Source organism: Oncorhynchus gorbuscha, linkage group LG11 (assembly GCF_021184085.1).
Source record: "Oncorhynchus gorbuscha isolate QuinsamMale2020 ecotype Even-year linkage group LG11, OgorEven_v1.0, whole genome shotgun sequence".
Taxonomy (NCBI): Eukaryota; Metazoa; Chordata; class Actinopteri; order Salmoniformes; family Salmonidae; genus Oncorhynchus; species Oncorhynchus gorbuscha.
This window is the reverse complement of record NC_060183.1, coordinates 65,876,062-65,901,897: the sequence shown is the minus strand read 5'-3', so window position 1 is coordinate 65,901,897 and position 25,836 is coordinate 65,876,062. Positions and strand designations below refer to the sequence as shown.

Here is a 25,836-nt window from a genome sequence, read left to right as displayed (position 1 = left end):
TTGTATCACTGTCATAACGGCTGCATAACACAATAACAATGGCATATAGGCCTAGTCATAGAATTATTGGAGTCAGTTTGTAACAACACAGACAGTGTTTGATGTAAAACTTTCATCTTCCAGTAGGATCTTAGTTACAACATCTGTGTTTGTGGAGTAAAAGGGCCCTGTCAAATTTCTCCACCATGCCCTAAATGAACATGCCCTAAATGAACATGCCCTAAATGAACATGCCCTAAATGACCATGCCCTAAATGACCATGCCCTAAGTGACCATGCCCTAAATGAACATGCCCTAAATGACCATGCCCTAAATGACCATGCCCTAAATGAACATGCCCTAAATGACCATGCCCTAAATGACCATGCCCTAAATGACCATGCCCTAAATGAACATGCCCTAAATGAACATGCCCTAAATGACCATGCCCTAAATGACCATGCCCTAAATGACCATGCCCCAAATGACCATGCCCCAAATGACCATGCCCTAAATGACCGTGCCCTAAATGACCATGCCCCAAATGACCATGCCCTAAATGTCCATGCCCTAAATGACCATGCCCTAAATGACCATGCCTTAAATGTGCCTCCTCTCTGAGGGTTATAGGAAGACAGTGTTTGTGTCCTAAATTGCACCATATTCTCTTTATGGTGCATAACTTCTGACAAATGCCATTAGGGAATAGGGTGCCATTTGGGACAAAGCCAGTATTGTCTTGATTAATAAAGGAACAACAGTATTGTCTGAAAAGGAAAACATGTTCCTCAAATTAACATTGATGTATTCTCTGTGTGTGACTCTCTTTGTTACAATGATGCAACAGGTGCGTTACTGTATTGCAATATGTTTAGGGCATGTCATTTCTTATCATAAAACATGTTCTATATTTTATAATGATAAATTGCTAGTTCAATAAACTCAACCATGGTTGTTTCTGAACAGATAAATGGGAATGTCTTATCATAGGTCTATTTATTTTTACAGATCTACTCAATTGTTCCTTTCAAATGAGCGGGCATAGCTGCGGGAAGTAGAGGTGCTGAGGGTGCTGCAGCACGCCTGTAAAATCGGAATAATAATCAAATAAATTATAATACTTTTTAAAACTACAGTATATTTTTTCACCAAAGTAATGCACTGGGCCTTTAATAGTCCTGTATTAGCAGACCGATATAGCCATCTGCATCTCGGGCAAAAAGACCACCCCCACAGTATTAACTCACCCACTAAAATAAAACCGTTTATATTTTTAATCTGCACACAACAGAGGCCTACCTCTCTAGCCTCTACCTCTCATCCAGTGAAAAGCACTTATGTTTATTAGGGAGTGAAAGCCGCTTACGGCCAGGGTTCGGGGGTGGTGCCCTATGTTCAATGCCGGTGTTTGGTTGGACGTTGGTGTATCAGGAAGTGTCAAACGTCCAATGACAAGCACGGATTCCTGTGCTGTCGTTGACCGTCCTATCCGACCTACCTGTCACTGCACTTATCTATCCACAACAATGTGGCTTCACCAGCAGAAAAGTTCACCTTTGCAGATTTAGCACATTAAAAATAGACTATTATTCACAAGAAATTGGCAACGGACTATGAAGCGAGAACTTTATTGGTGAGGGTATAAGCGCATAGCTGCTTAGAGATCCTCTCCACCCTCTCCAGTTCAAGTTGAGCGCACAAGATGCCATCTGTTCTCTCCCTCTCAAACCCGGGCCTGACAGTCTGAATAACTCTTGGTCGGAATGACGTTTGTTGCTGGCAGTAAAATGGACTTCCTGTCCCCGCGATATCACAAGCAGTCCCTAGTTCAAACTCTCTGTCGTTTTGGATTGTTCGTGATCTGTATGGTAAGTTCATTATTTTTGTTGAATACAATTGTAGAAATGTATCCAGATGGCAAATTAAAAATGTTTTGGAATGCAGTTTTGTTGCAATAATTCACAAATGTCTATATAAGATCAGTTACCTATAACAATACAATATCTGGGGGAAAATCCATCCCCAAATAGTCAAAGATTTATTTTATTAAAGTTAAATGCTTCTCTCGTACTAAACAATTATTGACAAATGTTTTTTGGGGGAGGGGTCACTTTGTTATTTAGTCAAATGCCAATCACTCCATCTCATGCCATGCTGCTTGCAGAGAGACAGAGAGAGGCTGCAGCGAGAGAGAGAGGATTATAAATTGGCCTCTGTCTGTTCCAACTAGCCATTCAGCTGTGGGAGCACAATAATAAGAGGATAGAGAACAGAGTCACCAAGATTAAGCCGGACACAGCATTCTGATGGGACAGCAGGGGTAATACCTGGCATTGTTCACTGACCAATGAATTACCATCAGGGACCATCAGGGACCTGACTCCTTCCACAACTTGCCCTGAAGTGACCTCAACTCAGAGATGTGATTATAATAGGGGTGATTTTGCCCAATAGCCTATCAACTGATGCAAGGTCAAAGGTAGGGTATCTGATCCTAGATCTGTCTTTTAAGGACAATTTGTTCTACCTGGAGTGATATGTGAAAGCATTACACTTGTTATGTGGCATAAGTAGTATGCCATCAATCAGTACATTGTTACTTTTAAGGCCATTTTAGGAAAACTGCCATATCCATCCTCTCTTCTAGCTTGAAATGAAAACACATACATGCTTAGATTTCAATCTTGTTTTATGCTAACGATCCCAAAACATTAGAACCGAGCATGGAAAAAGGTCCTGTCATTCCCCAGCCCCCTGGTCTTGGAATTCCCTAAAACCACAGGACCTGGTGTCCCTGGAGGAGTTCAAAGGACACATAGATGAACAGGTTTTTGAGACGTAGTTGTTTTAGTTGTCACCCTATGTCAAGAGTTTCTATTGCCTTATGTAAGGAAGCATGTTGTTATACTTCACACAAACATCCACTGTTTGTTTGCTTTTGTATTCGTGCTGTTGCCAGTGTCTTCTGTCTGTGTTGTCCATTTTGTTTGACATTGTTTAAAAAGTAAATTATCCCCCGTCCCCACAGGAGGCCTTTTGCCTCTTGTCAGGCCGACATTGCAAATAAGAATTTGTTCTTAATTGACTTGCCTGGTTAAATAAAGGTTAAATACAGAAATTCTGATCACAAGTTGGGTGGGAAATGAATTATGTTGCTGTTCCTCCTCCTCCCTCTTCTCCAGGGAATGGTGTTGACCATGTCTATGTATCCCATGCTGAGGGTCCTGGGTGGAAAGCTCCATTCTTCCTTTACAGGGAGCTATCTACCTGGACACCACTCTGTTCTCCTCGTCAACTGCCCCAACGAACAGACAGCCAAGGACATCGGCCGGTAGGCTACAGTCCAGCCTACCATTATCACACTGTAACTAAACAATACTACCCCACCACACACAAACTGCACACAGTGGTGAAATGTTTCTAGGCCAATCAATGTGATGGTTGTGTTTACATAACAACATCATGCACCCAAACAAAATGAGGGGAAAACCCTTGAACACAACTTTGACTGTGTGAAACAGGATCACTCAAACACTATGTCATCTTTTGATGAGCTAGAGTTAGGGTTAGAGCATTTTCTGAGAATGAGCTAGGTTGAAGATAGAGGTTTAAACAAGAAGATTCTAATATCCCATAATGCATTGCATAAATGAGGAAGAATTCTCAACAATGGGACCAGTGATGCTAGTTGGTGCTGGTTCCATGAATCTGTTTATTTGCAAAAGCTTCCTCATGGAATTATTAGCTTGTCCTAACCTGGGTACCTTCACCCTAGATATTGAGTTGGTGGTTAGAGAGGCTGAGTGGCACAGCAGTGTTGAATAACTCTTTTAGGACAGAATCATTTAGATGGGAGGGAAATTATGTTTCGTCTGTGTGTGTCTCACTAAATGTGTGTCTCACTAACTAGAATAAATTAATAAAAATGACTACTTATTTATTAATTATTACAGTCCAGCTAAATGCTTCCTTGCAGGTTCCTTCTCGAAAATGCAACAACAATAATAAATTATAAAAGATAAGAATATAAAGTAAATGGCTCAATAGAATATAATAAACATTTTAGCATAAGTATACAGCTAATATTTCAATCCAAACCAGGATAAAAAAGACAACATATATACAGTATATAGTGGGAATGAAAAGTATGTGAACCCTTTCGAATGACCTGGATATCTGCATCAATTGGTCATAACATTTGATCTGATCTTCACAAGTCACAACAGTAGACAAACACAGTCTGCTTAAACGAATAACACTCAAACAATTATAATTGTACCTGTCTTTATTGAACACAACATGCAAACATTCACAGTGCAGGTTGGAAAAGTATGTGAACCTTAGGATTTAAAAACACGTTGACCCTCCTTTGGCAGCAATAACCTCAACCAAACGTTTTCTGTAGTTGCGGATCAGACCTGCACAATGGTGAGGAGCAATTTTGGATCATTCCTCTTTACAAAACTGTTTCAGTTCCACAATATTCTTGGGATGTCTGGTGTGAACTAGTCTCTTGAGGTCATGCCACAGCATCTCCATTGGGTTGAGGTCAGGACTGACTGGGCCACTCCAGAAGGTCAGGACTGACTGGGCCACTCCAGAAGGTCAGGACTGACTGGGCCACTCCAGAAGGTCAGGACTGACTGGGCCACTCCAGAAGGTCAGGACTGACTGGGCCACTCCAGAAGGTCAGGACTGACTGGGCCACTCCAGAAGGTGAGGACTGACTGGGCCACTCCAGAAGGTCAGGACTGACTGGGCCACTCCAGAAGGTCAGGACTGACTGGGCCACTCCAGAAGGTCAGGACTGACTGGGCCACTCCAGAAGGTCAGGACTGACTGGGCCACTCCAGAAGGTCAGGACTGACTGGGCCACTCCAGAAGGTCAGGACTGACTGGGCCACTCCAGAAGGTCAGGACTGACTGGGCCACTCCAGAAGGTCAGGACTGACTGGGCCACTCCAGAAGGTCAGGACTGACTGGGCCACTCCAGAAGGTGAGGACTGACTGGGCCACTCCAGAAGGTCAGGACTGACTGGGCCACTCCAGAAGGTCAGGACTGACTGGGCCACTCCAGAAGGTCAGGACTGACTGGGCCACTCCAGAAGGTCAGGACTGACTGGGCCACTCCAGAAGGTCAGGACTGACTGGGCCACTCCAGAAGGCGCATTTTCTTCTGTTCAAGCCATTCTGTTGTTGATTTACTTCTGTCTTTTGGGTTGTTGTCCTGTTGCATCACCTAACTTCTGTTCTTTAGAAATTTGATTTAATTTAGTCCTATTCTTTAAACTTGAGTTTTGGTTGAGATATAGATGCAAAAATCCAACATATCCACTATTAATTTGTAGACACCCTAAAATTAATATAACATTTATAGATATATATTTAAAGCTGCAATACGAAACTTTCTGGGTGACCCGATTAAATTCACTCAAAAATGTTTAGATCTGTCATTCTCATTGAAGGCAAATCTAACAAAGTGGTAGATCTATTCAATGTGTGATTTTTCTTTGTGTCCCAGTTCTTAAGTTGAGTTTATTTGCATCTTTTACTTTTGATTTTGTACACCAGCTTCAAACAGCTGAAAATGCTATATTTTTGTTTTTTAAAATATATTTCACAGTGGGATAGATGGTACAATGATTCTCTACACTATGCTTGCTTGTTTTGACACAAACTGAACATTTCGAATTTTAGCAACCAGGAAATGGCGGAGCGATTCCTGCATAGTGCATCTTTAAAACTTTCAGAGTGAGAGTATCAGAACAACAATTTTTCTCAAGCAGACATTCTCAGCTAAGCTACAACATAATTTCTGACTCATTCTGCCACTCACCAGATACTTATTAAAACGAGGAAATCTCTCTTTAACAATTATAGCATTTCAGAGGAAAGAAATAAGGAAATGGTCAAACGTGAGGGCAGTGAGACACTTTCTGCAGAAGTGAAATTAGTTCAAATATATGTTTAACATTACCAGATTGAAACAAACCTTACATATTTGGCTAGACTGTAGAAAAGAAATGGATAAATTGTTAAACAAATAATGATGAGGTTGTGTGAAAAGATCTACCCCATAAGAGGTCTCAAATTGTTGAGAATACAGTATGTGGGCTTCATTAAAAAAATCAGAATAACCTAGGTCACACTTTAAATCAAATCAAATTTATTTATATAGCCCATCAGCTGATATCTCAAAGTGCTGTACAGAAACCTAGCCTCAAACAACAAACAGCAAGCAATGCAGGTGTTGAAGCACGTTGGCTCGGAAAAACTCCCTAGAAAGGCCAAAAACCTAGGAAGAAACCTGGAGAGGAACCAGGCTATGAGGGGTGGCCAGTCCTCTTCTGGCTGTGCCGGGTGGAGATTACAACAGAACATGGCCAAGATGTTCAAATGTTCATAAATGACCAGCGTGGTCAAATAATAGCTCTGGGACAGGTAGCACGTCCGGTGAACAGGTCAGGATTCCATAGCCGCAGGCAGAACAGTTGAAACTGGAGCAGCAGCATAGCCAGTTGGACTGGGGACAGTAAGGAGTCATCATGCCAGGTAGTCCTGAGGCATGGTCCTGGGGCTGAGGTCCTCTGAGAGAGAGAAAGAAAGAGAGAAAGAGAGAATTACAGAGAGCATACTTAAATTCACACAGGACACCGGATAAGACAGGAGAAGTACTCCAGATATAACAAACTGACCCTAGCACCCCGACACAAACTATGGCAGCATAAATACTGGAGGCTGAGACAGGAGGGGTCAGGAGACACTGTGGCCCCATCCGATGATACCCCCAGACAGGACCAAACAGGGAGGATATAACCCCACCCACTTTGCCAAAGCACAGCTCCAACACCACTAGAGGGATATCTTCAACCACCAACTTACCATCCTGAAACAAGGCCGAGTATAGCCCACAAAGATCTCCGCCATGGCACAACCCAAGGGGGGGCGCCAACCCAGACAGGAAGATCACACCAGTGACTCAACCCAGTCAAGTGACGCACCCCTCCTAGGGACGGCATGAAAGAGCACCAGTGACTCAGCCCCTGTAATAGGGTAAGAGGCAGAGAATACCAGTGGAAAGAGGGGAACCGGCCAGGCAGAGACAACAAGGGCGGTTCGTTGCTCCAGAGCCTTTCCGTTCACCTTCACACTCCTGTGCCAGACTACACTCAATCATATGACCCACTGAAGAGATGAGTCTTCAGTAAAGACAAAGGTTGAGACCGAGTTTGCGTCTCTGACATGGGTAGGCAGACCATTCCATAAAAATTGAGCTCTATAGGAGAAAGCCCTGCCTCCAACTGTTTGCTTAGAAATTCTAAGGACAATTAGGAGGCCTGCGTCTTGTGACGGCAGGACCAAATCAGAGAGATAAGTAGGAGCAAGCCCATGTAATGCTTTATAGGTTAGCAGTAAAACCTTGAAATCAGCCTTTGCCTTGACAGGAAGCCAGTGTAGGGAGGCTAGCACTGGAATAATATGATCAATTTCTTTAGTTCTAGTCAGGATTCTAGCAACCGTATTTAACACTAACTGAAGTATATTTAGTGCTTTATCCAGGTAGCCGGAAAGTAGAGCATTGCAGTAGTCTAACCTAGAAGTAACAAAAGCATGGATACATTTTTCTGCATCATTTTTGGACAGAAAGTTTCTGATTTTTGCATTGTTACGTAGATGGAAAAAGCTGTCCTTGAAACAGTCTTGATATGTTCGTCAAAAGAGAGCTCAGGGTCCAGAGTAACGCCGAGGTCCTTCACAGTTTTATTTGAGATGACTGTACAACCATTAGGATTATTTGTCAGATTCAGCCAAAGATCTCTTTGTTTGTTGGGACCTAGAACAAGCATCTCTGTTTTGTCCGAGTTTAAAAATAGAACGTTTGCAGCCATCCACTTCCTTATGTCTGAAACACAGGCTTCTTAGCGAGGACAATTTTGGGGCGTCACAATGTTTCATTGAAATGTACAGCTGTGTGTAAGTTAACATTATGATTTTGAATGACATCCCCAAGAGGTAAAATATATACTGAAAACAATAACGGTCCTAAAACGTAACCTTGAGGAACACCAAAAGGTGGACAAACCATTCACAGAGACAAACAGATATCTTTCCGACAGATACGATCTAAACCAGGCCAGAAATTGTCCCTGTAGACCAATTTGGGTTTCCAATCTCTCCAAAAGACTGTGGTGATCGATGGTATCAAAAGCAGCACTAAGGTCTAGGAGCACGAGGACAGATGCAGAGCCTCGGTCTGATGCCATTAAAAGGTAATTTACCACCTTCACAAGTGCAGTCTCAGTGCTATGATGTGGTGTAAAACCAGACTGAAGCATTTCGTATACATTGTTTCTCTTCAGGAAGGCAGTGAGTTGATGCGCAACATCCTTTTCTAAAAATGTTGAGTGGAATGGAAGATTCAATATAGTATAGCCGATAGTTTTTAAAATATTTTCTGGGTCAAGGTTTGGCTTTTTCAAGAGAGGCTTTATTACTGCCACTTTTAGTGAGTTTGGTACACATCCGGTGGATAGAGAGCCATTTATTATGTTCAACATAGGAGGGCCAAGCACAGGAAGCAGCTCTTTCAGTAGTTTAGTTGTAATAGGGTCCAGTATGCAGCTTGAAGGTTTAGAGGCCATGATTATTTTCATCATTGTGTCAAGAGATATAGTACTAAAACACTTGAGTGTTATGTTGCACTGATATGTCAACAGGAAATGCTAAACTGAATTGCTATGTAAATAAATCTGTCTCTCGCCACAGAAGTTTGATTTAGTCTTATTATTTAACTTTAAAAATATGTTATGTTAAAACATACAATTCAACTGCAGTGAACTCGCTCAACATTACATTCAGTCGTCTAACAGACTCCTATCCAGAATGACCCACAGTAGAAACCAGGGTCAACTTCCTGCTCAAGGGCACGTCGACAGATCTCCAACAAGGTCAAAAAAGGGGACCTGAGTGACTTATCAGCCACCAGCCCAAGCTCCCAACCCCCAGGCGACCAGCCCTCTAAAATCCCCCCCAAAGTTTCCTGAGAGCTGCCCCTCAACCATCTGAGACCCCCCCCAGTCCCAACCCCGAGATAAAAGTCATAATAGAATAGAATAAAATCATTCCAATCCCTTGCCAATAAAGGGTATATAACAAATCATTGAGATAAACTTTTGTTATTGACCAAATACTTATTTTCCACCATAATTTGCAAATAAATTCAGTAAAAATCGTACAATGTGATTTTCTGGATTTTTCCCCCTCATTTTATCTGTTATAGTTGAAGTGTACCTATGATGAAAATTACAGGCCTCTCATCTTTTTAAGTGTGAGAACTTGCACAATTGGTGGCTGACTACATACGAATTTTGTCCCACTGTGTGTGTGTGTGTGTGTGTGTGTGTGTGTGTGTGTGTGTGTGTGTGTGTGTGTGTGTGTGTGTGTGTGTGTGTGTGTGTGTGTGTGTGTGTGTGTGTGTGTGTGTGTGTGTGTGTGTGTGTGTGTGTGTGTGTGTTTGTGTGTGTGTGTGTGTGTGTGTGTGCACGTGTGTGCATTTGAATGTGAGTGTGTGTATATGCATGTGTACACGCGTACAAACACCTGCGTGGCATCAGCCTCAGGTAAACAGGCATTAGATGTAACAACATTGCCCCTATTCTTTACATTTTTGCCTGAGATGGAGATGTGAATCCAGCATATTTGTAGACAAGCTGTAAATAAAGCCAGACTAAGTCAGTGGCACAGATGGAACTATCCAAGCAGAAGGTACATCTCCTTCAAATGTTGATATTTGGTTGCATTGACAATAAAAACAGAATTTAATATAACTCTTGCAATAGACTAAATTTGAATAAAAAATATTGACGTAAATAGATGATCTTTTTCAGGTCATTGAGAAGTCATTAAAAATAGATGCCCCTTAAAGGAACTTGTTTTAGGAAAGTAGGCATGTGACACACGTTAATACTTCCCAGGAGAGCCATTTGAACGTATACTTCATTTTTGGGCAGGAATGCCTAATGGAACATGTGAACTTTCATATACCTTAATAACAAACGTCTATGCCATCTGTAAATACGAATAAAACTGTTAAATTATAGTCTAGTTGATTTAGCCACGGAAAGAGACAGGAACTTTCCCGCAAGCTGATTGGCTGAGATAATGGATTGACTGGACATGTCGAGAGATGAGTTCATATTGGTCTGCCATGTAGCATGCTTATGTCTATAACATGAGCTGTTCAGCATGTGTAGGTAATCCTTTCCTGGTTGGTTAGCTATGTGCAGATTCAGGGTAGTAATGTTATGAGTTGGGATTTTGGTTCATTGTTTAGCTAGCTAGCTACATGTCCAAACAAAAGACTCCACTATGCAAGTAACCATTTCACTACACCTTCTGTATCCTGTGCATGTAAACAAATACACTTTGATTTGATTTTATATAGTATGTGTTAACGAGAGATGGTAATGTGAAGAACATCACAACAAAGTCAAATTAGTATATAATGTTAGGCCAACGAGTCAGTGTGCAAGTTCTAATATTCTCAGGTAGAATGCCCTGCTTTTATTTTGTCACACTAACAACCATAAGCAATTTTCTGTAATTGGCTCGCCATTAACTTGTAAATAATGATCTTGTTGTAAGCTAATTGTCCTGTAATAATGAAGACAAATGAGCTAGTGAAGATGTTGTCAGCCACATGATATGATCATTATTTGAATTGGCTTGCCAGTTTGCTTAACATTAGCTATCTAGCTAACAAGCTAGAAACTAACCAAAACATTGTTAAGAAAGTTACTTTTAGTTGTCTGGTTTGCTAGATATACATATACTAAATTCATTTTTAAATGGGTGGGTTTATTGGTGTTAAAATACACTAGTTAAGCTATTTTGGACCACCACGTTGCTGATGTCATGCAGCCTGTAGTTTGTGTTTGCACTTTTTTATAACGACAACGACGTTAACGAAGTTTGATTTTGGAAGACAATATACATTTACATTTGATTTTGGAAGACAATATACTATTCATGATGTCACTGCGACAACTGTCGATAGGCGTAGTATAAACCAGCCTTTAGTCTTGAAACATTGGTTGTTTAGTAACCGGAAGGTTGCAAGTTCAAACCCCTGAGCTGACGAGGTACAAATCTGTCATTCTGCCCCTGAACAGGCAGTTAACCCACTGTTCCTAGGCCCTCATTGAAAATAAGAATTTGTTCTTAACTGACTTGCTTAGTTAAATAAAGTTCAAATTAAAAACTGTATGTATCTCCTTAATTATGGCTGCAATCCCGCTAACGGGATCGATATGACAACTACCAGTGAAAATAGAGGGCGCCAAATTCAAACCACAGAAATCTCATAATTACAATTCCTAAAACATACATGTGTCTTATATCTTTTTAAAGGTAATCTTGTTGTTAATATGTTTTTCAGCAAAAGCACTACAAACGATTATGCTAGGTCTCCACCAAACCACAATAAGCACAGCCATTTTCCAGCTAAATATAGCATTCACAAAAAGCCGAAATAGAGATAAAAATGAATCACTAACCTTGAATTATCTTCATCAGATGACACTCATAGGACTTCATGTTCCACAATACATGCATGTTTTGTTTGATAAAGTTCATACAGTGCCTTGCAAAAGTATTCGGCCCCCTTGAACTTTGTGAACTTTTGCCACATTTCAGGCTTCAAACATAAAGATATAATATTGTATTTTTTTGTGAAGAATCAACAACAAGTGGGACACAAACATGAAGTAGAACGACATTTATTGGATATTTCAAACTTTTTAACAAATCAAAAACTGAAAGATTGGGCATGCAAAATTATTCAGCCCCCTTAAGTTAATACTTTGTAGCGCCACCTTTTGCTGCGATTACAGGTGTAAGTCGCTTGGGGTATGTCTCTATCAGTTTTTCACATCGAGAGACTGACATTTTTTCCCATTCCTCCTTGCAAAACAGCTCGAGCTCAGTGAGGTTGGATGGAGAGCATTTGTGAACAGCAGTTTTCAGTTCTTTCCACAGATTCTCGATTGGATTCAGGTCTGGACTTTGACTTGGCCATTCTAACACCTGGATATGTTTATTTTTGAACCATTCCATTGTAGATTTTGCTTTATGTTTTGGATCATTGTCTTGTTGGAAGACAAATCTCCGTCCCAGTCTCAGGTCTTTTGCAGACTCCATCAGGTTTTCTTCCAGAATGGTCCTGTATTTGGCTCCATCCATCTTCCCATCAATTTGAACCATCTTCCCTGTCCCCGCTGAAGAAAAGCAGGCCCACACCATGATGCTGCCACCACCCTGTTTGACAGTGGGGATGTTGTATTCAGGGTGATGAGCTGTGTTGCTTTTACGCCAAACATAAGTTTTGCATTGTTGCCAAAAAGTTCCATTTTGGTTTCATCTGACCAGAGCACCTTCTTCCACATGTTTGGTGTCTCTCCCAGGTGGCTTGGGCAAACTTTAAACAACACTTTTTATGGATATCTTTAAGAAATGGCCTTCTTCTTGCCACTCTTCCATAAAGGCCAGATTTGTGCAATATATGACTGATTGTTGTCCTATGGACAGAGTCTCCCACCTCAGCTGTAGATCTCTGCAGTTCATCCAGAGTGAACATGGGCCTCTTGGCTGCATCTCTGATCAGTCTTCTCCTTGTATGAGCTGAAAGTTTAGAGGGACGGCCAGGTCTTGGTAGATTTGCAGTGGTCTGATACTCCTTCCATTTCAATATTATCGCTTGCACAGTGCTCCTTGGGATGTTTAAAGCTTGGGAAATCGTTTTGTATCCAAATCCGGCTTTAAACTTCTTCACAACAGTATCTCGGACCTGCCTGGTGTGTTCCTTGTTCTTCATGATGCTCTCTGCGCTTTTAACGGACCTCTGAGACTATCACAGTGCAGGTGCATTTATACAGAGACTTGATTACACACGGGTGGATTGTATTTATCATCATTAGTCATTTAGGTCAACATTGGATCATTCAGAGATCCTCACTGAACTTCTGGAGAGAGTTTGCTGCACTGAAAGTAAAGGGGCTGAATAATTTTGCACGCCCAATTTTTCAGTTTTTGATTTGTTAAATAAGTTTAAAATATCCAATAAATGTCGTTCCACTTCATGATTGTGTCCCACTTGTTGTTGATTCTTCATAAAAAATACAGTTTTATATCTTTATGTTTGAAGCCTGAAATGTGGCAAAAGGTCGCAAAGTTCAAGGGGGCCGAATACTTTCGCAAGGCACTGTATTTATATTTAAAAAATCTGAGTTTACATTGGCGTATTAGATTCACTAGTTACAAAAACATCAAGTGATTTTGCATAGCCACGTCATTTCAACAGAAATACTCGAGATCCTGAGGCCCACGGTCATGCCATTCATCCATTCATCCGCCGGCATCACTTCCTATTTCAGCATGATAATGCATGGCCCGATGTCACAAGGATCCGTACAGAAATCCTGGAAGCTGAAAATGTCCAAGTTATTCCATTAAGCGTGTTTGGGATGCTCTGGATCGACATGTACGGCACCGTGTTCCAGTTTCTGCCAATATCCAGCAACTTCGCACAGCCATTGAAGAGGAGTGGGACAACATTCCACAGGGCACAATCGACAGCCTGATCAATTCTATGCGAAGCAGATGTGTCGTGCTGCATGAAGAAAATTGTGGTCACACCAAACACTGAAAGGTTTTCTCATCCACACCCCTACTTTTTTTAAGGTATCTTTGACCAAGATATGCATATGTGTATTCCCAGTCATGTGAAATGTATAGAATAGAGCCTGATGAATTTATTTCACGTGACTGATTTCCTTATATGAACTGTAAGTCAGTAAAATCTTTGAAATTGTTGGATGTTGTTCAGTGTATATTATGAAGTTATTATTTAAGAGCATTGGAGATAAATCACAATTATAAAAACAAATTGAGCTGGCTAACTAGCAGATTTACATCAATCATCAATATGAATGATCAATTGATAGCTCACCATCTTTTCCCGACTGTCACGTTCTGACCTTAGTTCTGTTGTTATGTCTTTGTTTTAGAATGGTCAGGGCGTGAGTAGGGTGGGTTGGCTATGTTCCTTTTTCTATGTTTTGTGATTTCTGTTTTTGGTCGGGTATGGTTCTCAATCAGAGGCAGCTGTCAATCGTTGTCCCTGATTGAGGACCATAGTTAGGTAGCGTGTTTTCACTTTTGAGTTGTGGGTGATTATTCTCCGTGTCAGTGTTTGTTTCCACACGGAACTGTTTCGGTTTTGTTTTTTCACGTTGTTGTTTATTGTTTTGTTCAGTGTTCTTATTAAAAACCAAGATGAACACTTACCACGCTGCGTATTCGTCCGATCCTTGCTACTCCTCATCAGAAGAGGAAGAGGAAAGCCTTTACACCGATGTCAATCATGTCTTTAGGAGGCACTGTAACTAGCTTGCTTACAATTTGTGATGAGTGAGTGTGCTGTTGCAGAATTAAAAAGGCCTATTCTCAAAAATGGTAACATTTTTGCTACAGAAGCAGTTGTTGGTATGCTGTGAATTTTGAGATATTCATTTGTACAGTTTCAGCACGTGTCCCCTGAATGCTCTGTGCACGGCCCTGGGCCATTTACTAAATAGGCCAAATATTCTTTAAAATAACAACACATCTGAATGATATCATTATTGTTGCTGTCTCTCTCCTCTCCTCCCTATCATCTTCTTCTCTCCAACAGAGCCATTATGGAGAGGAGGATGGCAGCATGCATCAATATTCTGCCCAGGACCTCCACCATGTAAGTACTGCCAGTGTCAGTCTAGTTCACACAAAGTTTTCAATTTTAGCAGATACTCTTATCCAGAGCGACTTACAGTAGTGACTACATACATTTTCCGTACTGGTTGCCCCAAGGGAAGCTAATCCTGGCATTGCAAGCACCATTCTCTACCAACTGAGCCACACACACACACACACACACACACACACACACACACACACACACACACACACACACACACACACACACACACACACACACACACACACACACACACACACACACACACACACACACACACACACACACACACACACACACACACTTAACCCATAACCCTAACCACTAACCCAGGGTTTTCGCTGCACTAACCCCTTACCTTTACTCTAACCCATACTGTAACACTAACTGTGGCCCTAACCCTAACCTTTACTCTAACTCAAACTGTAACACTAACCCCTTACCTTTACCCTAACTGTAACCCAAACTGTTACCCTAACCCTAAACCTAACCCCATACCTTTACTCTAACCCAAACTGTAACTCTAAACCTAACCCCTAACCTTTACTCTAAGCCAAACTGTAACCCAAACTGTAACACGAACTGTAACCCTAACCCCTTACCTTCACCCTAACCCAAACTGTAACCCTAACCCCTTACCTTTACCCTAACCCAAACTGTAACCCTAACCCCTTACCTCTACCCTAACCCAAACTGTAACCCTAACCCCTTACCTTTACCCTAACCCAAACTGTACCCCTAACCCCTTACCTCTACCCTAACCCAAACTGTAACCCTAACCCTAACCCCTTACCTTTACCTTAACCCAAACTGTAACCCCTTACCTCTACCCTAAACCAAACTGTAACCCTAACCATAAACCTAACCCATAAGCTTAAAATAGCCTTTGTCCACTTGGGATGTGGGAATTTTCCCCACATGGGAGAATTTACTATCCTTGTCTTTACTATCCTTGTGAGGACTTTTTGGGATTTTAGGTCCCCACAAGGATAGAAGAACCAACCCACACACACTCACACAAACACACACGCCCTTCCTGAGTGTGGATATCCATTGCTAAGGAAACTACTGAGACTTGGAATTGTATCAAGTCGCCACCCAAGACTTATTGTTAAGTGCACTAAAGAGATACACATGCTCACCGACTGAATCTTTACACGTCCATTTTCAAAGGATAAAGCTAAGAACATTAACATCTTCATAGTTAAGAACACTATAACAATATGGAAGAAAACCGATTCTACAAGAACTAATATCTCTCAAAAAAATCTAATCAAATAACATCACAGTTTATTTGTCACGTGCACCAAATACAACAGGTGTATTTCACCTTACAGTGAAATGGGCGCTAACATGTAAGTAAAGAATTAAAACAACAGTAAAAAGACAGGCTATATACAGTAGTGAAGCTATTAAAGTAGCGATGTTACATACAGACACCGGTTAGTCAGGCTGATTGAGGTAGTATGTACATGTAGATATGGTTAAAGTGGCTATGCATATATGATGAACAGAGAGTAGCAGTAGCGTAAAAGAGGTGTTGGTGGGTGGTGGAACACAATGCAGATAGTCCGGTTAGCTAATGTGCGGGAGCACTGGTTGGTCGGCCCAATTGAGGTAGTATGTACATGAATGTATAGTTAAAATGACTATGCATATATGATAAACAGAGAGTAGCAGCAGCGTAAAAAGAGGGTTTGGGGCATTTAATTACCTGTTCAGGAGTCTTATGGCTTGGGGGTAAAAACTGTTGAGAAGCCTTTTTTTCCTAGACTTGGCACTCTGGTACGGCTTTCCATGCGGTAGTAGAGAGAACAGTCTATGACTGGAGTGGCTGGGGTCTTTTTAGGGCCTTCCTCTGACCCTGCCTGGTGGAGAGGTCCTGGATGGCAGGCAGCTTAGTCCCAGTGATGTACTGGGTCGTACACACTACCCTCTGTAGTGTTCCTTGCGGTCGGAGGCCGAGCAGTTGCCGTACCAGGCAGCGATGAAACCATGCTCTCGATGTTGCAGCTGTGGAACCTTTTAAGGATCTCAGGACCCATGCCAAATCTTTTTAGTTTCCTGAGGGGGAATAGGCTTTGTTGTGCCCTCTTCACGACTGTTTTGGTGTGTTTGGACCATTCTAGTTTGTTGTTGATGTGGACACCGAGGAACTTGAAGCTCTCAACCTGCTCTACTACAGCCCCGTCGATGAGAATGGGGGCATGCTCGGTCCTCCTTTTCTTGTAGTCCACAATCATCTCCTTAGTCTTGGTTACGTTGAGGGATAGGTTGTTATTCTGGCACCACACGGCCAGGTCTCTGATCTCCTCCCTATAGGTTGTCTCATCGTTGTCTGTGATCAGGTCTACCACTGTTGTGTCATCTGCAAACTTAATGATGGTGTTGGAGTCGTGCCTGGCCATGCAGTCATGGGTGAACAGGGAGTACAGGAGGGGACTGAGCACGCACCCCTGTGGAGCTCCAGTGTTGAGGATCAGCGTGGCAGATGTGTTGCTACCTACCTTTACCACCTGGGGGCAGCCCATCAGGAAGTCCAGGATCCAATTGCAGAGGGAGGTGTTTAGTCCCAGGATCCTTAGCTTAGTGATGAGCTTTGAGGGTACTATGGTGTTGAACGCTGAGCTGTAGTCAATGAATAGCATTCTCACATAAGTGTTCCTTTTGTCCAGGTGGGAAAGGGTAGTGTGGAGTGCAATAGAGATTGCATCATCTGTGGATCTGTTTGGGCGGTGTGCAAATTGGAGTGGGTCTAGGGTTTCTGGGATAATGGTGTTGATGTGAGGCATTACCAACCTTTCAAGCACTTCATGGCTATGGACGTGAGTGCTACAGGTCTGTAGTCATTTAGGCAGGTTGCCTTTGTGTTCTTGGGCACAGGGACTATGGTGGTCTGCTAGAAACAACAAATGTTCCTTTTGTTCCATAAAGATATTTTTTATATCCAAATACCTCCGTTAATTTGGTGCGTTTTGCCAGGGAATCCACCTTAAAGAGCGGTCATGACAACGCAGACAAAAATTCCAAATTATATCCCTAATGTCCACAGAAACATGTCAGACATTTTTTATAATCAATCCTCAGGGTGTTTTTCAAATATCTATTCGATAATATATCAACTGGGACAGTTGGCTTTTCACTAGGACCGGGAGTAACAATGGCCGCCTTTCTCTTTTGTGCACAATTCACTCTGAGAGCCCCCACCTATCCACTTACGCAATGTGGTTGTTCACGCTCATTCTTCAAAATAAAAGCCTGAAACTATGTCTGAAGACTGAGAATGGGGGCATGGGCAGGGTAGCCTAGTGGTTAGAGAGTTGGACTGGTAACAGGAAGGTTGCAAGTTCAAACCCCCGCGCTCACAAGGTACAAATCTGTCGTTCTACCCCTAAACAGGTAGGTAACCCACTTTTCCTAGGCAGTCATTGAAAATAAGAATTTGTGTTTAACTGACTTGCCTAGTTAAATAGAGGTAAAAAAAACTCTTGACACCTTGAGGAAGCGATAGGAAAAGGAATCTGGTTGATATCCCTTTACATTTACATTTAAGTCATTTAGCAGACGCTCTTATCCTTTAAATGGAGCAATGGGAGGCTATGGAACATGGAGTTTTCAAAATAGAAGCCACTTCCTGGTTTGATTTGTCTTAGGGTTTCGCTTGCAATATCAGTTCTGTTATACTCACAGACAACATTTTGACCGTTTTGGAAACTTTAGAGTGTTTTCTATCCTAATCTGTCAATGATATGCATATTCTAGCATCTGGTCCTGAGAAATAGGCCATTTACTTTGGGAATGTAATTTTTACAAACATAAAAATAGTGCCCCCTAGCATCAAGAGGTTAAGACAACTCAAGGGTTAATTGTAAAACTAACAATGACTCAATAATCCATGCCTTCTGGGAATGCTATTAAGTTCAAAAGTTATGGGCATAGTTAGAAAGTTGGCTGTCAGATGTATTACAATGTAAATGTACATTTAATCCGTCTGTCTGCATATTTCAAGACGTCATGAGGGTGAGGTGAGATATCTGATGGGTTGGAAAATACTATTCTCGTTAATTATCTTGAAAACTGGAATTCAACCAATCCTCCATTGAAAAATCATATGCTTCGTTATCTAAATATTGAAAGGGCATGGGAAATAGGGGTGAGAACAGGTGGATCTGGGCAGGTGTGACGTCATTGATGTTTGTGTGCGTTGGTCTGTATGTTTTTTTTTATTGTAAGAAGAAATGTGTACAGCCCCCCCACTGTTGTGGTTACTTGAATGTAAATTACTCTCACCAGTAGTATGAGAGTGGGAAAGTTTCTCTCTAAAGTCTATAAGCCTGTAAATGCATCATCACATAGTGATTGAGTCAACAAAAGAAGGTGAGAGTCAGATAAGGAAAGTTTGTTGAACGGTAATGAAACACTTGTAAAACAGACCGACAGTCATTTGAATGCTAATAGTCTTCTGGAGCTCTTGCTTTAACTGATTGATAAGTAACTATTTTAGTAGCAGGGCACTGCTGTTCTGTTTCCTGAAGGTGAAAATCCAGTAGCACCTCGTTGAGTAGCTGATTAACCATTTACAAGCATACAAGAAACAACACACATTCTTCTTTTTATTGACCTAAGATAAAGAAAGATGGATTAAGATACAGCAACAGCCACCAGGCCAGAAACAGGTGACGAACCCTCACATTACAGTTTTTCTCAGTCGCTTTGGTGCATTTTTCACATCATCCCTAACATGTGCAAAATAATAAGTGCATTTCTCAGAACAATTTGTACAAACTGCAATATACAATAGATATGTTTCTAAAGCCAGTCAGTCACTAAAAATCCTTAGTACATCTCTCAAAAGTAAATATTTATGCCAATGATCATGTCAGTGTCATCAGAATGATAAGTCATTGAGTCATTGTTCACGAACAAGGTCGTCAAAATGTTTAGGCATGTTGTCAATGTAACTGTGTACTTTGACAGTATCACCCGATGTAAACTTAGGCTACAGTTTGGATGACAGTTACTGTATTGAAAATGCACAAAGCTGCACTTCTATGGCATATAGCAATTTCAACAGTACTATTTACATATTACTGTATGTGGGTTATTGATTGACAAGGCCTGGACAACCCAAGGGGCACAAAGGTAAAAATAAATCAATTAGAAAGAAACACAGGAAACCACCCCTAAGGCACAACTTTGCCCGCAGCACTGTTGTGCTGTCTCTACACATCCAGACGTTCCTGTCTGTCGGCCCACATATTCTCATCCACATCACACCGGATATTTTCCCTTCCAATGCAACGTGGAAAGAATCTTTTGAATGCCTTATCCATCCTCTGCAGGCGTCTACTGTGATGTCCTCACATACTGCATCCATTGCAGCCAGCAGGGTCATCAGTGTGTGTGGCTGACGATCGTACACCTTCCACCTCCATGCTGAAAATAACTCCTCAATTGGGTTAAGGAATGGTGAATAAGGTGGGAGGAATTCTATGAGCATCCTCGGGTGGGTCACAAACCATTGCCTTATGATGTTTCATCGATGGAAACTCACATTATCACAAATGACCACATACTTTGGCAAATCCCCTCTAAACAGACCCCTCTCATCATCAGGGATGAGAGCCCTGTAGAGAGTCTCTAAAAATTTGAGTAGATGCTGGGTGTTGTATCGCCCTATAAGGGGGATATGGGTTAGGACACCATGCTCCGAAATAGCAGCACACATGATGATATTTCCTCCCTGTTGGCCTGGCAAATCCACAGTAGCTCTGTGACCGATGATATTCCGACCACGCCTTCTGCATTTGGTCAGGTTGAAGCCAGCCTCATCCACGTATACAAAGTTGTGAGAGGGTTCACTTGAGTCCAACTCCATTATACGCTATATCCCAGAACACACAGTTAAATTTGTTTTGGTAAGGAAGAGTGACATAAAATTTACATATATTGCATGTTCCTTCCACAGCCATGGGAATGTGTGCAGTTTATGCTTACTGTACTATGTATCACTATAAAATGTTGTTGTAAAGTAGTTACATAGATATACGTTTTACCTGTACATACTGGTACCGTAGCTCCTTAACTCTGTCCTCATTCCTTTGGAATGGTACACGGTACAGCTGTTTCATACTCATCTGGTTTCTATGCAGCACCCTGTCGATGGTAGAGATGCTAACCGTATGGATGTTTTCAAAGACATCGTTGTCTTTTATAATGGTCCTTTTTATTTCCCTGAGTCTCATGGCATTGTTTGCTCAGACGATGGTGCAAATAGCCTCCTCCTGTTGAGGTGTGAAAAGGCGTCCTCTGCCACCGGTTTGAGGTAATCTTGCAGTCCTATGTGGGGAAAAATGCTGTGATGCATCACACACTTTCACATAGACAAAAACTATGCGAACACACATTTTACTGTAAAACATACAGGTGGGTGCATGTAAGGTGCAGTATGTATCTGCATAGAGTATATTTCTGTATGCTGTGAAATACAAGTGGACTACTGTAATATGAAGCATTGTAGCAAGTATACAGTATACTGCTTATATACAGTAACAGTGTACATTGGTGGACATACCTGTTCTCTCTTCGAAACGTTTGAACTATTGAGGACACTGTTGATCTCCCAATATTCGGCTGCACCCTTCGACCCGCCTCAGCCAATGTAAGGCCATGATTGAAAACATGGTCTACAATAGTGGCCCTTATGTCAATTGATATGCGCCTATGTCCTCTTCTGCCTCTTCCTCTGTTTTGCCTTCCACCACGCATCCTTGCTCCTCTTCTTCCTCCTCTTGGCTGTTGACCCTGTTCGTTTCCTGGTACATTCATTATTGGAAAATTGCAACTCTGTGTTTTTGGTCTGTCTATATATGCTTGCAAATTGATTCTTCATGCGATGCACCTTTGAGCAATTTAGACAACTGGTTGATTGTTGGTTGAACTAACACTTTTACATTCCTTCGTGAGTGAGGGTCAATTTCACCTGCACGATTCATCAATTCACGTTTTTGTACAGGTCTAATAGAAATGTGTAAAACTATGCTTGACAGTTTATGACAAATAGTTCAACAATTTTGCATGTAATGGCTTAAGCAAGGAACCAATGCCTAGATGTTTTGAGGGGTAAGACTATTCAACAGAGAACCATCTACTATATTTTGATCAACATTGATATGAGCAATTGATCATGTGGAAAAAAGCTGACACTTGTACATTTTCAATTGCAATTTGTTCAAAGGAATAAGAAATTGCTTTAACGATGTGCACAAGTGACTAGATGATTTGGAATTTGTACAAGTAATATCAAGAATTGCACTTTTTTTTATCTAAGAAATGCACCAAAGCGACTGAGAAACTGTAACAGGCCATTGTGTGACTTTTGCACTGTAGAGAAACTGTGAATATTGGACACTTTGATTGACAGCTGTATGTGTACACTGATAGGCTTGCATGTCTTGAGACAAACTTCCTGGTAGATATTAATGTTGGAGAAAAACTATTCTATCATTGAAGAGCATTATTTAGCCTATCACACTACACAGAATTATACCGTTTACTACATCTGCGTATGTGGGTCGTTCCACCAAATAGGTCCCTTTTGAATAGTGTAAATTGGTACATTTTTTAATTTTATTTCACCTAATTTTAACATTGTCATAAAAAGCACATGTTCAACTTCATAGAAACGATTTTCCCAACTCAAATGTTAAATAAAGAAGACTATAGTATGTGCCTATTAAGTGCCAAATAAAGTATCATGGTTTACCATAACAGGGTTGAAGACATCGTCTTAATACATCCATAAATCAAATTGTGACAGGATTGGAAGCTTGTTGTGTGTAACAGAGAGTGGTAATTAAATGCAAACTTCACAAAACTGGACATTAAATTGTTCAAACATTTTTAGCCTGTCTATCTAGGTGTAATAGGGTTAATGTGTTATGCTTGACCTGCTCATTTTCCCACCACAAAACACCAGAAAATGGTAAAAAAAAGAGTAGAACCAGCTCACCTGCTTTACACTATGATTTCGCGTAACAGTTCACATAGCAGGGTCAACCTTAAAATGAGGGACTTAATACTGCATTTTATTGAATGTTCCAAGTGGTCTATATTAAAGGGCACATCATTTAATATAACATGCTCTTAAAATTCAATATTTGCACTCAATATCTACTTAAAATATCAAAGACACTCGTTTCATTGAACAACCCATGTACAGTTTACTACTGTGAATGTCCCAAAAGTTAATATTTTTGTCCCATAGGTATTACTGGAAAGGGGAGATTCAAGATGCGACGGAAATTCTGATGGTAAAGTTATTAAGTAGAGCTATGCTTTCATGTCTCTGGCCAGTCTTCAGTATTACACTGGTTGTTGAAACCAACTTTCCAGAGTAATAGCTAGGATTTTTTCTGCATTGTAGTTGGTGAAGACGAGGACCTCGAAGATCCAAAGGCTCATAGACTATGTCAAGTAAGTTACATTTGCTTTTTTAAATAGAAATTATCCCAAGCTGTTGGGTCTCGGGAAACAGAACTTCAGGTCTCAGGAAGGCAGTAGCAAAGGTAACTTAGGCACCTGCTACATAATGTATGTGTTGTTGCTCCTCCCCAGGTCTGTGCATCCCTATGAGACTCCAGAGGTGCTTAGTTTCCCTGTGGAGGACGGGAGCCTGCCCTATTTGAAGTGGGTGGATGAGGCTGTTCCTGACGACTGACCAGTGAGGGAGAATATCCTCAATGACTTGTGATCTTATTGGACGTGAATCTCCAATCTATTGGTTGACTGTAGAGTTAAGGCAACAGCGATTGGCTGGGAACCAGCAAGCTTTGGATTGGCTTGAGGGGTTCCAAGTTCAAACTCTTGCTTTTGAACTTGATCCACAGATGCTAAATGTTTAGCTCCTCCCACCATGACATTGATATTGACTCAGAGTTGTTTTGCCTCTGTTTTATAAAGGTCCTGTTGTTGCCATTGAAATTCCGAGCTTGACATGACCTCTGTAACGTTCAATGTCAGTTTGTCAGAGCTGAAAGAGTTTGTAAATCAAATCTAATTTATTTGTCACATACACATGGTTAGCAGATGTTAATGCGAGTGTAGCGAAATGCTTGTGCTTCTAGTTCCGACAATGCAGTAATAACCAACAAGTAATCTAACTGCAGATAATTATCTCAAAAAAACATTAAACATTAAATAATATTCAGTGATGATTTCAATGTATTAGTTACATTAGACTGTTTATTTAAAGTGTATATTGTATTGTATTCCTAAAACATCAGATTCATGTTAGATTAAATCACATTCCTTTTACTTATCTGGTTTCTCTCTAGATGACAGAGCACCCCTGTTTACTGTTTCACTGTGAACCAAAAAGTTGATTGCACTGCATTTTGAGAGGGAATCTTGAACACTTTTTGAGATTTGTGTTCTAAGGATAACTTTTTGTAATATATGATGGCACAAATGCGTTCCTTATTCCTTAAGGTGATACATACAGTTTAAGTCGGACGTTTACATACACCTTAACCAAAATACATTTAAACTCTGTTTTTCACAATTCCTGACATTTAAGCCAAGTAAAAATTCCCTGTCTTAGGTCAGTTAGGATCACCACTTTATTTTAAGAATGTGAAATGTCAGAATAATAGTAGAGAGAATGATTTATTTCAGCTTTTATTTCTTTCATCACAATCCCAGTGGGTCAGTAGTTTAAATAAACTCAATTGGTATTTGGTAGCATCGCCTTTACATTTTGCTTCGATATTTCCACGTAATTTTCCCGCCTCATGATGCCATCTATTTTGTGAAGTTAACCAATCCCTCCTGCAGCAAAGCACCCCCACGACATGATGCTGCCACCCACGGGCTTCATGGTTGGATGGTGTTCTTCGGCTTGCAAGCGTCCCCTTTTCTCCCAAACATAACAATGGTCATTATGGCCAAACAGTTCTATTTTTTTTCATTAAAAAAAAGAAAGTATGATCTTTGTCCCCATGTGAAAAGTACGATCCTTGTCCCCATGTGCAGTTGCAAGCCATTGTCTGTTTTTTTGGGCAGTGGCTTCTTCCTTTGAGCGGCCTTTCAGTTAATGTGATATGGGACTCATTTTACTGTGGAAATTTCTGTACCTGTTTCCTCCAGCATCTTCACAAGGTCCTTTGCTGTTGTTCTGGGATTGATTTGCACTTTTCGACACCAAAGTACGTTCATCTCTAGGGAACAGAACGTGTCTCCTTCCTGAGTGGTATGACGGCTGCATGGTCCCATAGTGTTTATACTTGCATACTATTGTTTGTACAGATGAACGTGGTACCTTCAGGCATTTGGAAATTGCTCCCAAGCATGAACCAGACTTGTGGAGGTCTGCAATATTTTTTCTGAGGTCTTGGCTGATTTCTTTTGATTTTCCCATGATGTCAAGTAAAGAGGCACTCCGTTTGAAGGTTGTCCTTGAAATACATCCACAGGTACAGCTCCAATTGACTCAAATTATGTCAATTAGCCTATCAGGAGGATAGAGACATACCCCAAGTGACTTACAGCTGTAATCGCAGCAAAAGGTGGCGCTACAAAGTATTAACTTAAGGGGGCTGAATAATTTTGCACGCCCAATTTTTCAGTTTTTGATTTGTTAAAAAAGTTTGAAATATCCAATAAATGCCGTTCCACTTCATGATTGTGTCCCACTTGTTGTTGATTCTTCACAAAAAAATACAGTTTTATATCTTTATGTTTGAAGCCTGAAATGTGGCAAAATTTCTCAAAGTTCAAGGGGGCCGAATACTTTCGCAAGGCACTGTACAACTGTCAGAGGAAGTTTTGTTTGCTTCCTCTGAGACTTACATACTAATGCTGGTTAAACCATTCTATAATTTGATGCAGTCATACTCGCTTACCTCGCTGAAGTTAGAATGGGGGTTAGGCCCCAATTCTGGCATCAAGGCCTCACAAAGGAAATGCCGACATTGCTAAGTAAGGTTTTGTTCCTGTGGATTTACCAATAATCCACTTTACACCAAAGGTCAGCAGATGGATGTGGAAGGGGTCAGTATGTCCTAAC

At 41.1% G+C, this 25,836-nt stretch overlaps 1 protein-coding gene across 1 annotated transcript; it reads left to right on the top strand.

The window, feature by feature from the left end:
- Window positions 1-1,483: 1,483 nt before the first annotated feature.
- Window positions 1,484-24,682, top strand: LOC124047930 (protein CutA homolog). The gene is made up of 6 exons (XM_046368277.1): window positions 1,484-1,848; window positions 3,163-3,311; window positions 14,709-14,768; window positions 23,038-23,083; window positions 23,197-23,246; window positions 23,388-24,682. Exons 1-6 carry the CDS (start codon window positions 1,744-1,746, stop codon window positions 23,488-23,490), a joined length of 513 nt encoding a protein of 170 aa, XP_046224233.1. The 5' UTR covers window positions 1,484-1,743; the 3' UTR covers window positions 23,491-24,682.
- Window positions 24,683-25,836: the final 1,154 nt, after the last annotated feature.